Source organism: Equus quagga, chromosome 15 (genome assembly GCF_021613505.1).
Source record: "Equus quagga isolate Etosha38 chromosome 15, UCLA_HA_Equagga_1.0, whole genome shotgun sequence".
NCBI classification, from domain to species: domain Eukaryota; kingdom Metazoa; phylum Chordata; class Mammalia; order Perissodactyla; family Equidae; genus Equus; species Equus quagga.
In genome coordinates this window covers 86915954-86930709 of record NC_060281.1, presented here as the reverse complement: position 1 = coordinate 86930709, position 14756 = coordinate 86915954, and the positions used below count along the sequence as shown (strand labels likewise).

Below are 14756 nucleotides of genomic sequence, written 5' to 3'. Positions count from 1 at the left end.
GGGGGGCCGGGGGAACTGCCAGGTGAGGAGTGATGGTTGGGAGGAAGTGGGGTCCTTCTTTCCTCCTGCCGGTTGAGTTGAGGTGTGGCTTGAGCACTCCCAGACCTTATCCCAGCAGTGCCCTGACTTGTCAGGGGACCTTAGCAAGTCCTTCCCTATCTGTGCCTCAGTGTCCTCAGATGTGAAATCTGGGGGTTAGGGAACTTGGGTCTGGAGCATGGGACATATGGGTGCTTGGATGGGGAGGGTGGCCTTTCAGGAGTCTGCCCTGGTGTGTCCAGCTTCTCTTGCCAGGTGGGTCTAGAAGGGTCGTGATAATAATCAGAGGTGTGTGCAGAGGGCATTGCATGCCTCATCCCATTTGATCCTCACAGAAAACCCATGGGAGGGCAAATATCCCCATTTTTTTGGAAACTGAGGCTCAGAGAGGGGAAGTCACTTGCCCAAGGCTGCCCAGTTGGGGAGTAGTGGAGCTGGGATTTATAGCCAGAGCTTCTCAGTCTCTCCAGGAATGGAGAGGTGGGTGAGCCAATCCGGGTCATAGTGCACAGCAAGTGCTCTGCGCCTTTTTAAAAACATTACGGTCATGGGTCACTTAACAGGGATGTGTCCTGAGAAATGCATTGTTAGGTAATTTCATCGTTGTATGAACATCATAGAGTGTACTGAAAGGGAACAAAATTTGCCACCCCAAAATGTGTCTCTTTAACATGAGGATTAGTTTAGGCTGATGATTTTTAGGAAACAAAAGACTCAAAATTTTTCTTGTCGCTTCCCCTTTAACTGCCTAAAAGAATTCAGACAAAAAACCCATCTCAGGAAGCGAGCTCTCACCTTAGCATAACACAACTTGGGCGGTGGACAGGGAAGATCCTCGAAAAGCCTGTTTGTTGGGCTTCCCTTGGTGTTCTGTTTCTGTGTCGCCAAACACTTGTTTTCCAATCGTTTGCTCCTTTTCGCCTGTGAATTGTCTTCCTTCCCTTTGAGGTCCCTGATTCTGCCTCCCCAGGCATCTGCTTTTGTCTTTAGCTGAGGATGGTATTTAAGGTGAGGACTGTGGCCATTTTGGTGAGTTACTTGGTTTTCCTGGGTTTCTCCCGTGTATACTTGTTTTCAAACTTTTGTTTGGTTTTCTCCTGTTAGTCTGTCTCATGTCAGTTTAATTCTTAGGCCAGCCAGAAGAACCTAGAAGGGTAGAGGAGAATTTCTTCCTCCCCTACATACATTACTTGCACAAACCCAGATGGTATAGCCCACTACACACCTAGGCTGTGTGCTACTAATCTTATGGGACCACTGACATATATGTGGTCCGTCATTGACTGAAACATCATTATGTGGCACCTGACTGTATGTTGTTGCATATTTTTATGCAAACAAGTGCATGACATTCCTTTAAAAAACATTTCAGTCATGCTAGAAGGTACAGAGAATGATATTGCCAAGTCTTACATGCTCATCTCTGGGGTTCCCAGTAATTTTGGAGCTAATGAAGTGACTGACTTCTGTTTCGCCTCTCTGCTTTGAGGTGACTCAAATCTGCCATCAGGAGGGGTGGTGATTTTGCCTGGACAAGGCAGTATAGCAGGAAGAGCTATGGGTCTGCTCCCAGTTCTGACTTTGCCATTTAGCCCCTCCAAAAGTTTCTGAGCCTCTGTTCCCCCACGTGTCACATGGACTAGTAGGTGACACTGGGAGGGTCTGTTGAGGTCGCAGGTATGGTTGCCCTTTGAAACAGTAGAGATAGGTGACCCTGCAAGATTGAAAAATGCTTTCTGAATTATCAAAGAACATTGCCCTCTTCTCAGTCAACTGCCAGGTGTGGGACCCAGCAGGCCACTGCTCCCCAGTCAAGGGGGCAGTAGGAGCAAGATGCCAGGGCTGGCAGTTTTGGAGGTGGTCCTGCAAGTCAGCAAGTTGGGGTCCCACTGAAATGCCCCTCTGGGTGGTCCTCCCCATCTTTACTCCAGCACCCTGCTCCAGAGGGGCTCCGAGTAAGGAAGCTTCTGGATCCATGCAAGTCATTGCCCCAGTGCTCCTGGATCGAGGGCCAGTCTCTGCCATCTGCACCTTCAACTGGGCAGCCCACACTTCCCAGCTTCTTCTCCATCTCGGGCCCCTGCTGCCTCTTCCCTACTCAAGATACTGAGCTTCAGAGAGGGTAACATGCCTGCCATGGTCACCCAGCAAGGTGGGGCATGCTTCAGACTAGCTGCTCTTCTCTCCTTCTCCAGACAGACTGCAGTTTTTCAAAATGGAAATATCTTTATTTTTTATTTTAATTTTTTCCCAAAGTAATACAGACTCTTTGTAAAACAAAATTATATATGTGTGTATATATGTGTACAATTCTATGTGTGTGTATTTTTCACTTAATTATTATTGTGGACATCATTTTAATGAGTATATAATAGACCATGAGGTGAATGTCACATAATATTTTTAACCATCCCCTATTGTTGGACATTTACGTTATTTCTATTTTTCCCTTTGAGGGATAATACCACAATGAACATCTTTGTGACCCATCTCAGATCTCTTGTTAGATTATCTTCTTTGAATAAACTCCCACAGATGGAGTTGCTGGGTCTGAGGATAGACTCTTTTAGAACTGTAATAGTTGCTGTCAAATATGTACTCTGAGCACTGTAGGGAGAGTCTTTCTGCTCCACTTTTAAAGTCTCCTCCAGTGTCCCCATGAGATTCTTTTCCAGCTGTAGGAAGCAGCCCTAGGGCCCCCTCACCCCACCACCTTCTCTCCCAGAGCCCTGTTCCTATGTGTGTACACTCAGCAAACAGCACAGATGCCCTTCATGCAGGGAATGGTTCCTGGGGAGCAGTGGTTCCACAGAATGTTCTGCAGCCAATGGCTTTGGAGGCCCTTTATCTCCTTATAGGGGTGTGCCCCTCCCCGCTCTCACAAGTGCAGGGTTCTTCTCCTTCCTCACCCTCTCCCTGGTGACTCCATTTACTCCTCTGGCCTCAGTTCCCAACTCTGTGCCCATGGCCCCCACCCTCTCTCCCCTGAGATCTCTCTCTTGTGCTCCAGGCAGGGGATCCTACTGCCCTTTGGACATTCTGTGAGCATGTCACACATCTCCCAGACTGAACGTGTCCTAAATTGAACCTGACATCAGCCACCCGACCCCAACACTAAACCTGTCCTTCTCTTAACCTTTCCCACTCAAGGACTACCTCCACGCCCAGCCAGCCAGTCACTCCAGCAGGGAGTCTTTCTGCCCCTCCTCCATACCCAATCACCCACCAAATGCCGTCCATGCCGTGGCCTACAGGTGGCTCCAGTCTATCCCTTGGCCTTCTGCTTGGTCCAGGTCATCTCATACCTGGACAGCTGTAATAACCACCTAGAGGTCTGCCTGCTCCTCCCCCTCCTTCTTCACCCCTACAGTTCATCCAACAGCCAGATGGGCATCCCATCTCCTCACTCCTCTTCGGTAGGCCCTGCCAGGGCTCCCCATTGCCCACAGGATCCAGGCCAGATTCCTTAGCATGCTTCCCGAGGCCCTGCATGTCCTGCCTGCCCCTGCCCCCTTTCTGGCTGTGCCTCTAGTCTTCCCTGCCCACTCAACCTCTGACATGCACACATAGTGGACGCTCTAGCCAGGCTGAACATTTGTTAGTTTCTCAATTGCCCTGGGCCTTTGCACACATTTTTCTCTCTGCCTGGCTCATTCTAGGGTGACAGATGCGTTAGTCAATGCTAGCCGCTGTAACAGACAAGCCCCAAGTTCCGAAAGTCTTAATGCAATGACAGTTTAGCTGTCATTTCATGAAATCCAATTGGGTGCTCAGTGAGCTGTGACGTAGAAACCCAGGCTCCTCCCACCTCATGGCCCTTCCCACCTCGGGATCCTTAGAGACTGCCCCATTCATCCAGCAGACGGGAAAGGAGACCACGGAGAAGGTCCGCCCGCTTAACCTCATCAGCTGCCATTCTGCTCACATTCCATTGGTCAGAATTTAGTCACGTGAGGACACTGAGCTGTAAGGGAGGATGGGAAATGTAGTTTAGCCGTGTACCCAGGGAGAGAAAGGAACAAAGTGCTTTTGGAAATCGGAAAATACACAGCTGCTTCCGCCGCCGGAGCCCCCTACCCGAGGAAGCTTCCGTGACCACGCCCCTCCCACCTCCCAGGCTGGACTAGGGGTTTTCTCCGTGCTCCGGCAAGCCCGGGCCGCCAATGCGTCCTCCATCACAGCACCCGCAGCTATCTGCTCCTCTCTGCTCCGGGCACCGGCATCATAAACCCTAGCGCTGGCCGCGGTGCAGGCGCTCAGTAAATACCCGTGAAACGGATCAATCTAAGGCTCATGTCTAAGGACAAAAAGATGCCCACAATCTAGTGATATGTGGGGGGAAAAAAGTCAAAAACAAAATGTGCCCCAAAAGAGACCCCCTCTCATCATCTTTAAGGATATATAGACGGAAAAAAAATGTGAGGAGGCTTGTGCTAAAGTTTTAAGGGTAGTGACCTCTGGAGATGGAGCTCTTTTCGTTGTTTTCTTTACATTTTTCTGTAATTGCCTGAATTATTTTTCAGTCAGCATGTACTGCTTTTATAATTTAAAAAAAAAAAATTGTTTTCAGTGGAGGGGGAGAACCAGCCAGAGATGTTGTCATTGTTGCTCTGGGAAGAGACCCCTCTCGCAGGGCTGGGGGGGGGGCAGGTTCTGCCATCGACACTCTCTACTCTGGAAAGCTTTGCTTCTCATGGTTCTTCTTTGCTTGCCTTCCCGCCCCACCCATGATCTCACTGGTGCTCAAGAGCCTGACCTCCATTCCCACCTGGATGAGGTTCTTAACCCCCCCTGATACTGGGCTTGTCATTTCTCCTCCTTGGGCCTCGGCTCACTCCTCTATAAAGTAGGGGTGATAACAGGGGCTCCCCATGAGGATTATGAGGGTACGTGTGGCCTGGGAAGTCCTGAGCCTGATACCCGACTCTGTTTGGTCCAGAGTCCACGCTCATAAACCAACATCCCTGCTATTTGATGCCAGCTCCGCCCTGCCTCACCTCCAGATATCTATCTTCAAGCTATCTCAGCGCAGAAAAATAAAACAACTCTACCCCATGCCCTGCCCCTGATCAGCACTCAGACAGGTTGGAACTCTGAGCCCCCTGGAGTCGTTTAAGTTCTGGTGTCTCATGGATGTTTGGGGGGCTGCTCCCGGGCTGAGTGGGGTTCTGGGGGAAAGGGCTCTCAGAACAAAGTGTCAGATGCTTGCTGCTCCCTGGGCAGAGGTGGCAACTGCTCAACCCATGAAAGTGTTCTGGTGTGTCATAAATGATGATCACAATAATGACTACTATTAATTGACGGGGACACTGGATCCGTAGAGCCCTGTGCCTCAGCCATGGTGGGGGCTCTGGGCATCAGTGCTGTAGGAAGGATTGGGGGGGGGGCTTTTCTGGGCCCCCTCTGTTCATGGGCAAGGCTGAGAGAGGACAGAGCCGAACCCAGCTAAAAGCAGTCTGCCAGAGATTCCAGTGCCTGGGCTGAGCCCGAGGGCCCCTGGGGTTTAGGACCAGAGCCCCTAGAACTGCCTCTTCCTGCAGAGACCTTGGGAAGGATGGGCATCTCTAATCGACCCAAATCCCTCAAGGCTGGTCCAGGGTGTCCTGTGCCGCCAGCCCTCACACAGGAGTGGAGGCAGGATAGCAGGATCCCATACTTTACCTCCTTGGTGAAGGACTTGGAACTCGGAGAGGTGAAATCTCATCAGACTCGTCCTCCCAGCCCTGGTCAGGTGCTCCACCTCCAGGAGGCCTTCCAGGTTGCTCGCTCTCTGGGCTCCCACAGATTTAGACAAACCTGGGTCTCTGGTTGTGTCTCAGCATCTTTAAGCCCTGGAGTTTGGCAAGTCCGTTTTTGGACTCTGTCTGCCCTCTGCTAACTGTGTGACCTTGGACAGTTGAGTTCACCTCTCTGAGCCTTAGTTTCCTCACTTGGGGAGTGAGCTGACAGTGTTGCTTGATGCACAGGGCAGCCTGAGACTTAAAAGAGATGTGATTTGGGAGGCAATTAGCCTCCCCACCTGCACGTGCCTCCTCGTCCCTCCCGTGGCCTCTGAGCCTGTCCCTGGCTCTCTGCAGGCTCTGCGGCTGCTTGTGTCCTTGGCCCAAGGACACCCAGAACCTTGCTGAACCCTTGGATGAAGGAGCTGCCCCGCTGCTGAGGTCCAGAGAGGTTCGGAGCCACTCAGGGGGCAGAGGGCCAGGGCAGCACCTGCAGGGTGCAGAGACATGCCACCTGCTATCCCCAGAGAGCGAACTCATGAATATTCAAACCAGCTGGAGCATGAGGGAGCCAGCATGCTGCTGGGTGTCATTGGTGCATTCCTGTTTCCCAGTGACCGCAGAGGCAGCCTGGGAGTCAGACGTGGCTCAGGCAGGGAGAGGGAAGGGGCAGCCAGCCAGGGCCCGAGGTGAGTGTGTTTTCCTCTCCCCCTGCACAGGGGTCCCTGGGCGAGTAGGACACCCTGGGACTGAGATCTGCCTGGTGGCGATGCTCTAGTCCAGAAGGTTTACCATCCCGGCCTTGGTTTTCCTGTGTGCACACTGTGGGGGATGAGTCCTGTTTCTCCTTCATTCTCTGGAGGGTGCTGGTCCAGCCACACAGGAGGATTGCTGGGCCTGGCCCGGAGCCAGCCCTCGGCACAGATGGAGGCAATGTAGCTGGGGTAACCCAGAAGGGCAGGAACAGACGGGGTGGGCTAAGGAGAAGGGACCATCTGCCCTGCATGCCTGGGACTGTCACCACCATAGGAAGAGGAAGAAAGAGATCTGGGTTCTAGTCCTGTCTCTGATGCTGCTGCGCCGTGTGACCTTGAAGGTGGCCCTGCCCTCTCTGAGCCTCAGCCTCCCAGCTGTGCCATCTTCCAGATGTGGCCTTGGACCTGGGACCGTCAGCTGCCTGTAAGCCTCCTTCATGGGCCAGTGGGCACACACCTCGAAGAGGCCATGATTGGGACCCTGGGAGGGTAACAATAATGATAATACTAAGAATGGTGGCAGCCTGTGCTCAGTGAGTGTCTGCTCTGTGCCAGCCCCATGCTGGGCACTTTCCTTGTGGGGTGCAGAGGATCTGCACAGCGCCCCGTGATGGAGGGAAAGTTGCTGTCATCATTTTGGAAGAGAAATTGAGGCCCAGAGAGGGGCACAGCCTTTGCGTAGGGCACACAGCAAGGAAGTAGCAGAGCTGGGATTCAAACCAGGGACCCTGGTCCCAAGGTGCTGGCCCCGTGTGGCTCCCACATGTGTGACTCAACACGTAGCTGTCACACGTATTATTGGCCATGGCCTCGTTCTTCCCTAAGGCTTATGGAGGGTCATTCATCAAACATTCACCAGGTGCCAGGCTCAGAGAGCTCAGGGGTGAGTCACCAGAGGCTTGCCTGCAGCTGGGCGTGGAAGGAGTCCCTCGTCCCACAAGCATGGGCTTGTGCACTGGGACTGGGCCCTGGTCAATAGCAAGAATAATAATTAGTATGTATTGATCTCCACCTGTGTACGTGCATTCTCTCATTCAGATCTCACGGCCTCATGACTATTTTCCCTGTAGCTGGACTCCTGGCTGTGGCCTCTGTCTATCCAGGGGCTCTGCCTGTGATCACAAAGGGCCCTGTCTGCCCCAGTCTTACTGCTGTGTGGCCATTGAGTACGTGTGGAGACTGAAGTTCAGAGAGGGTGAGCAGCATGCCCAAGTTCCCGGAGGCCAGGCAGGAAGGGACCCACCAGCCTTGGATGCCCCAGGCTGCCAGCACAGGATGCCCAGGAGGCCCCTCAGCTTTGCTGCCCCCATCCTGGCTGCCCAGCCCACAGAGGCCAGCCCCTGCTGTGCTCCTGAGACCGAGCTCCGCATCCACAGCTCCGCCTTCTGTGATGGGGAGGCACACGCCCTCCTTCCCCCAGCTCGGGGTGGGGCTTGGGACACGCCAGGCAGGGGCTGCCATCAACAAAGCCGAAAGCTGCTCTTTGGAGGCTGGCAGACCTGGACTCAAATCCCAGCCCTGCCCCCTGCCTTGCTGAGTGACCTTGGACAAGTCATGTTACCTCTCAGAGCCTCAGTTTCCCCCTCTGCAAAATGGAGGTGACAGTGGGGTCTGCTTCCCAGGATAGCTGAGCAGAGTCAATGAGATGTTCTGGAGAAGCAACCCCCGCCCTCTGCCCAGGGCTCATAGTAGGGCCTCAAAAATGAAGCCTGAGGGTGAGACAGCCCAGGGCCTGGCACAGTTTTAGGAAGCCCAGGTGGGAGAATGAATGAATGAATGAATGAATGAAGCAGTGAGGGAGGGGGAGGGGCGTCCTGGGCAGGGCTGGGTGGAGCCTGATTGGTGGTTCTGGGAGGCCGGTCTGCCCCCTGCTGCCTGGCCTCCACCCCAGAGCCTGCGCCATCAGCCCTTAGAGTTCCGGAAAGTACCCTGGTGAGTGGAGCTGCTGGGGCCTGGGTGGGCCCTGGGATTTGCGGAGGGTAGGAATCCTAACCCCTCCCCATTTTGAAATCAGAGAAACTGATTTTAAACCCACTGATTTTAATCCACTCAGGGTTTGGGCCCAAATCTGAGGCTCTGGCCTGGCCCAGGGCTCTGCCCTGTTTCCTGCTGGGCCCCTGGGGAGCAGGAGGCCGGTGGGACAGGTTTGTGCTTGATGGGGGGCCCTGCGGCCACTCCTTTTTCAGGGGGGCCCAACCTCAGGGTGACAAAGACAGAAGCTGGGAGCAGTTCCCCCAGGGGCTCAGAAGGGGGCAGCTAACACTCTCTGAGTGATAACTCGGTGCTAGTCGCTTTGCCAGCCTGTCTCAGGAAGAGCCAGCGAGGGGGGCTCCCCACTGCCCCGTTTTACAGATGAGAAACTGAGGCTTCAAGGGGTTCCTGTGTTTGAAACACAGGCCTGTGGCTTCCAGAGCCTGAGATGGGTGGGCACCTCGTCCACGTCGGGCCCCTCCATGACCAGCCTGTGGCTGGCAGGCTTATGCCACCTCATAAGCTTTATGATCTATTATTTAAATATATTAAATTCATTTTATTGGGGCCAGCCCAGTGGCGCAGTGGTTAAGTGCGCACGTTCCACTTCGGTGGCCCAGGATTCACCGGTTGAGATCCTGAGTGTGGACATGGCACCACTTGGCATGCCATGCCTTGGCAGGCATCCCACATATAAAGTAGAGGAAGTTGGGCACGGATGTTAGCTCAGGGCCAGTCTTCCTCAGCAAAAAGAGGAGGATTGGCAGCAGTTAGCTCAGGGCTAATCTTCCTCAAAAAAAAAATTCATTTTATTGCCTTTTTCTCATTAAAAAAAAAAAGACATCGTTACAGAAATGCATAATATGGGAAAATATTCCCTGGATATGTCTCCCCCAGCTATGCAGAGGATACCACTGTTAAAATTTAGGATACTGCCCTCCAGTATCCTAAATATATATGGATTTGGGGGCATGGTGTTCTGGAACTTTCTTTTTTCACATTAACAGGTCACAGTGGGGTTTTGAGCCAGTCCACTTGGCTCCGCCTTGTTCTTTTGAATGGGTACAGGTGACTCCATCCGGGAATGGGCCTTGGTTTGTTGTGACGGTCCCCCGCTGAGGGTCACTGAGGATGTTTCTAATTGTTTTCTATTTCTGACCACAGTGCCCTGCACACCCTTGAATGTGTGACTTTGCCCACGAGTTTCCGCAGGATAGTTGGAAATCGGAGAGCTCGTGCCTTCCTCCTTTGATAGAACCACCCTCCGGAAATTCCCCCACATTCTCGTCCACTGCCATCCTGTTCACCTTGCCCACCTGAGTGAACGAGGCTATGTCATTGTCATGAGGGAGGCCGAATTCCCTTTTGTAGACTTTCTTCCTCTGCAAATTGCTTCTTCATGTCCTTTCCTAGGAGGAGAAATTTCCGGAAGATGAGCAGAGGACTCAGGGCCTGGTGCTGGCTGGCGGTGTGGGCCTGCAGTTCTCTGGGCAGGGTTTGTGGGTCCTGGGATAGCTTTTCCAGGGGGAACTATGTGCGCCCCTCCTCCAGGCAGGCTGTTGGGCCTCTGCCCCCAGGGAGAGTGGTGACGTGCCATGCGTGTGGTCAGGGGCGCAGCATGCGTGACCTCTCATGGCCTCAGGGGCCAATGCAGCTTGTGCTGGAACAGGAGTGGAAAGTTTGGTGCCTTCGCTTGGCAGCCAAGGGGAGGTGGGAAGGCCCCCTGGGCCCCTGCTCTCCCCTGGACCCCATCCCTTAGCATCAACTGCCCCCATTTCAGCTCATCCTCCCCTGCTGATAGGGGACCAAAAGACTCCCCCCACACCAAAAACAAACAAAAAACCACGATAGCCTGTTAAATTTGATTTTCAGATAAACATTGAATAATTTTTACTATAAGTATGTCCCGTGCAATATTTGGGACATACTTATACTAAAAAAAAAAAAATGTATTTGTTGTTTATCTGAAATTCAGATTTCACTGGGCAGCCCTGCCTGCTGGCGATGGGCAAGGTGGGTGTGGGCGGAGGCCTGGCCGGCAGTGCGACCTGAGCCCTCTCCTTTCTCATTTGGAGTCTCAGTTTCTCCCTCTGCCTCCCCTACAGACCCAGGGGCACAGGGGCCAGTGAAGAGAGACAAGGAGCCTCGGCCCCTCCCGAGGCAGCTGGGAAGGGCGGCACAGGGGATGGGTGGGACTGGCTGGGTCTTCTGAAAGGTGAGGGATTCAGGACCTGGGGAGCCCCTCCCTGTAGGCCACCCTAGCCCCAGGCCTGGGGAGACAGGACACTGGGAGAGGGTCTTCTTTTCCTTCTTAGGAAATGATTTCATTATGAAGCCCGAATACGTATGAAAAATAAACTAATGAATACCCACATACCCACCCCACCAGTCAGCTCAAAAATTAAAACTGAGTCAGGCGTTAGACCCTTCTCCCTGCCCCACTCCCTACCTCTGTGTTGGCTTCGCCCAGCATCTCTGTCTGTAACCCTGTCGCTGTGTCTCTCCACGTGTTTGTCTCTCTGTCCCTGTCTGGACCTTGCTGGGTGGCCACAGGGCTGAGAAGGCAGGTCCTAATATTGAAGGCTGCCCCTCAACCCAGCCAGGCCTGGGGCAGCGGCAGGGGCTCCCTGGGGCCGGCCTCCATCTGTCCCCGCTCTGTGTCCCCCGCAGGTGTCTGAGATGCCGCTGCCGCAGAAGAAGCGCTGGGAGTCCATGGCCAAGGGGCTGGTGCTGGGAGCGCTCTTCACCAGCTTCCTACTGCTGCTCTATTCCTACGCCGTGCCCCCGCTGCACACTGGCCTGGCCTCCGCGTGAGTGGCCCACCTGGGCAGCTGGTGGGTGGTGGTGAGGGGACACCCTGCCACCCTGCGCCCCACACCATGCTGTGCTGGACAGAAATTAAACTGAGGGCAGAACTCACTGTGTAACCCTGGGCCTCAGTGTCCTCATCTGTGAAGTGGGCATAATAACAGCCTGTCTCAAGGAGCATGAGAAACAAATAACAGCATCTGTGTTCAGGGCTCCAGTTATCATCACTGAGGTTCCAGCGGGGCTGGGAGGTGGGGGTGACTTGTCCACGAGCACTCAGCTAGCACAAAGCCTGGATTTAACCTGGGGTCTGCCTCCAAGCCTGCCTCCTAACCGTGAGGGTATCCCACCTCCCCACCAGGCTGCTCAGCCCAGGCCTGGCACAGCCTGGGCCCTTAGTTGGTGGTATTAAGTAGAACTAGAATAAACTGCTGACAATTGGCCATTTTTGGTCAAAATTGACCAATTTTGGCCTACAAAATTTCACGTGGTCCAAACTGATGCTAATTCATGATAAATGTAGGATGCAGTGGCCATGAATGAGAAAATAACCTGCAGGCTCGTCTCACACCACCACCAGTAAGGCCTGTTATTTGCCCATCTCACAGATGAGGAAAGTGAGGCCAGAGAGGCCAAACCATTCGCCCAGGCATTGCAGCCTGGCTACCGCCCCGCGTGGTGCCTGGGCCCAGCTCCCCTGCCACCACTGTCCCCAACAACCCTGCTCTCTAGACCCCAGGCCCCGGGCAGCCCCTGAAGCTCTCCCACCTCTCCGTTCCCAGCAGGACCCCGGAGGGCACAGCGCCCTGCTCCCCCGCCCCAGGTGAGCCAGAGACGGTGACGCCGGCCAATGGCTCGGCGGCAGGGTGCCAGCCGCGGCGCGACATCGTGTTCATGAAGACGCACAAGACGGCCAGCAGCACCCTGCTCAACATCCTCTTCCGCTTCGGCCAGAAGCACGGGCTCAAGTTCGCCTTCCCCAACGGCCGCAACGACTTCGACTACCCCGCCTTCTTCGCGCGCAGCCTGGTGCAGGACTACCGGCCCGGCGCCTGCTTCAACATCATTTGCAACCACATGCGCTTCCACTACGAGGAGGTGCGGGGCCTGGTGCCGCCCAACGCCACCTTCATCACCGTGCTCCGCGACCCCGCCCGCCTCTTCGAGTCCTCCTTCCACTACTTCGGGTCGGTGGTGCCCTTCACCTGGAAGCTCTCGAGCCAAGACAAGCTGGCCGAGTTCCTGCAGGACCCCGATCGCTACTATGACCCCAACGGCTACAACGCCCACTACCTCCGCAACCTGCTCTTTTTCGACCTGGGCTACGACAGCGGCCTGGACCCGGGCAGCCCGCAGGTGCAGGAGCACATCCTGGAGGTGGAGCGCCGCTTCCACCTGGTGCTCCTGCAGGAGTACTTCGACGAGTCGCTGGTGCTGCTCAAGGACCTGCTGTGCTGGGAGCTGGAGGACGTGCTCTACTTCAAGCTCAACGCCCGCCGCGACCCCGCGGGGCCGCGCCTCTCGGGCGAGCTGTACCGGCGCGCCACCGCCTGGAACGTGCTGGACGCCCGCCTCTACCGCCACTTCAACGCCAGCTTCTGGCGCAAGGTGGAGGCGTTCGGGCGCGAGCGCATGGCCCGCGAGGTGGCCGCCCTGCGGCGCGCCAACGAACGCATGCGGCGCATCTGCATCGACGGGGGCCGCGCCGTGGACGCCGCCGCCATCCAGGACTCGGCCATGCAGCCCTGGCAGCCGCTGGGCGCCAAGTCCATCCTGGGCTACAACCTCAAGAAGAGCATCGGGCGGCGGCACGCGCAGCTCTGTCGCCGCATGCTCACGCCCGAGATCCAGTACTTGATGGACCTCGGCGTCAACCTGTGGGTCACCAAGCTCTGGAAGTTCATCCGGGACTTTCTGCAGTGGTGACATCCCGCCCGCCCGGCGGGCCCCCTGCCTGCTTGCTCGCCCGCCGAGGAGGGGCCAGGCAGGGGCCTGCTGGCCTCCCCCGAGCCCCTCCTGGTGCCACCCTGGCCCCCCCCAGGGTGAGGTGGGGCTGCTGCAGGGACGGGCAGGCCAGGACTGGGCCCACAGCACACAGGGCCTGAGATCAGTATTTGACTAATTATAGCTTTTTTTTATTAAATCCCCTCCCCTCCAAAAAAGAATGTTCTATTTCCTGCCTCCCCTTAAAGGGGAGACTTCGGAAGTAAAGGAATTTGATGTTGTTTTTTTGTTAATCAGCCTCAGTGGTGCTGACTGGCGGGCTGGGCTGGGGGTGACTGATGGGGACTGGGACACCCCAAGAAAGCATGGTGGGCGCCTGTATGAGTGTGTCTGTGGGACAGAACCCAAGGGTGTAGCAGGGTTTGGTGTGCAGCTGTCACATACTGAAGCCCTGTGTAGTTGAAGGACCCTGTGAGCTACCAGGACCTGGAAGATCGTGTGTGTGTGTGATCATCCTAGGGTCTATACCAGTCGTTTATTCCAGTTGACCTCTGGTTATGTGCCTGGTACTAGACTAAGTACTTTGTGGATGTTAGTTCATCTTTGTCAACACTCAGCAATGTGGGGACTGTTATTATCTCATGCTGGAGATAAGGAAGGGAGCTCCGAGAGGGAAAGTCACCTGGCCCGGGTCACACAGCAACTAAGTGGTAGGACGGGAGCAAGGGCCAGGGAGGGCGGAGTATGTGGCCAGATCACAATAGAGTACAAATGTGTATGTGTGTGCGTGTGTATAGATAGATATAAATGTGCGTGTGTGTGAGGGAAGTGGGAGTACTTGGTGGGGCATTGAGCAGCAGGCCCTGGGCCCAGGCTAAAGCTTCCTTGTGCAATCTCATTAATCCTCACGATAACCCTTTGAGGTAGGCACAATTACCATCCCATATTACAGATGTGCGAATTGACATTCTGAGAGCAGAAGGGACTTGCCTGAGGTCACATTGCAGGACGTATCAGACCAAGAGCTAAACCATCTCCCTGGGACCCCAAGCCCCTTCCATCTCTGGTGCCTGTTCACCCCCTCCCTGCCTGCCCTCTTCCCCCACTGACCCCTCCAGGCTGCCTCACCGTCTGCTTGTGCTCCAACCCTGCCCAGGCCCTGGGTCTCTTCCTTCCACCCTGGGATTCAGTTTATTTATCCAAAAAATATTTGGTATTTGTCAGATATCTGTTGTTCCCCCCAGCCCTGAGCTGATCCCGAGCATACAGCAGTCAGCATGTCAGCCCAGGCCCTGTTGGAGCTCGTGGCCAGAGAGGAAGATAGTGGCCAAGCAAGCAAGGCACGTTGGGTATGACCAACCAGGGTAGGGATGCCTCAGCTCTAACCACCCACCTCCCTCAGCCTCCCCAGGGGGACAGGGGCCCTTTCTGGGGCAAGGACTCTTGGGTCTCTAACCAGGAGCCAGCAGCCAGATGTGAAACCAGAGCCAAGTGACTCTTTATTGGAGACCTGTTCGTG

At 54.9% G+C, this 14756-nt stretch overlaps 1 protein-coding gene across 7 annotated transcripts in view; it reads left to right on the top strand.

Annotated features, from left to right (window-relative positions):
- The window catches only part of GAL3ST1 (galactose-3-O-sulfotransferase 1), a 15693-nt gene extending 2163 nt beyond the window's left edge, over window positions 1-13530 (top strand). For 2 of the 7 annotated variants that reach the window (XM_046639031.1, XM_046639033.1), the window contains 2 exons: window positions 11156-11295; window positions 12076-13530. In XM_046639031.1, the coding sequence (XP_046494987.1) occupies window positions 11156-11295; window positions 12076-13219 (1284 nt within the window). In that variant the 3' untranslated portion in view covers window positions 13220-13530. Of the gene's footprint in view, window positions 1-6383; window positions 6449-6788; window positions 6939-8437; window positions 8447-11155; window positions 11296-12075 lie in introns of those variants that run through there. The other 5 variants (XM_046639032.1, XM_046639029.1, XM_046639030.1 and 2 more) reach the window with 5 other exon arrangements.
- The last annotated feature ends 1226 nt before the right edge of the window (window positions 13531-14756 follow it).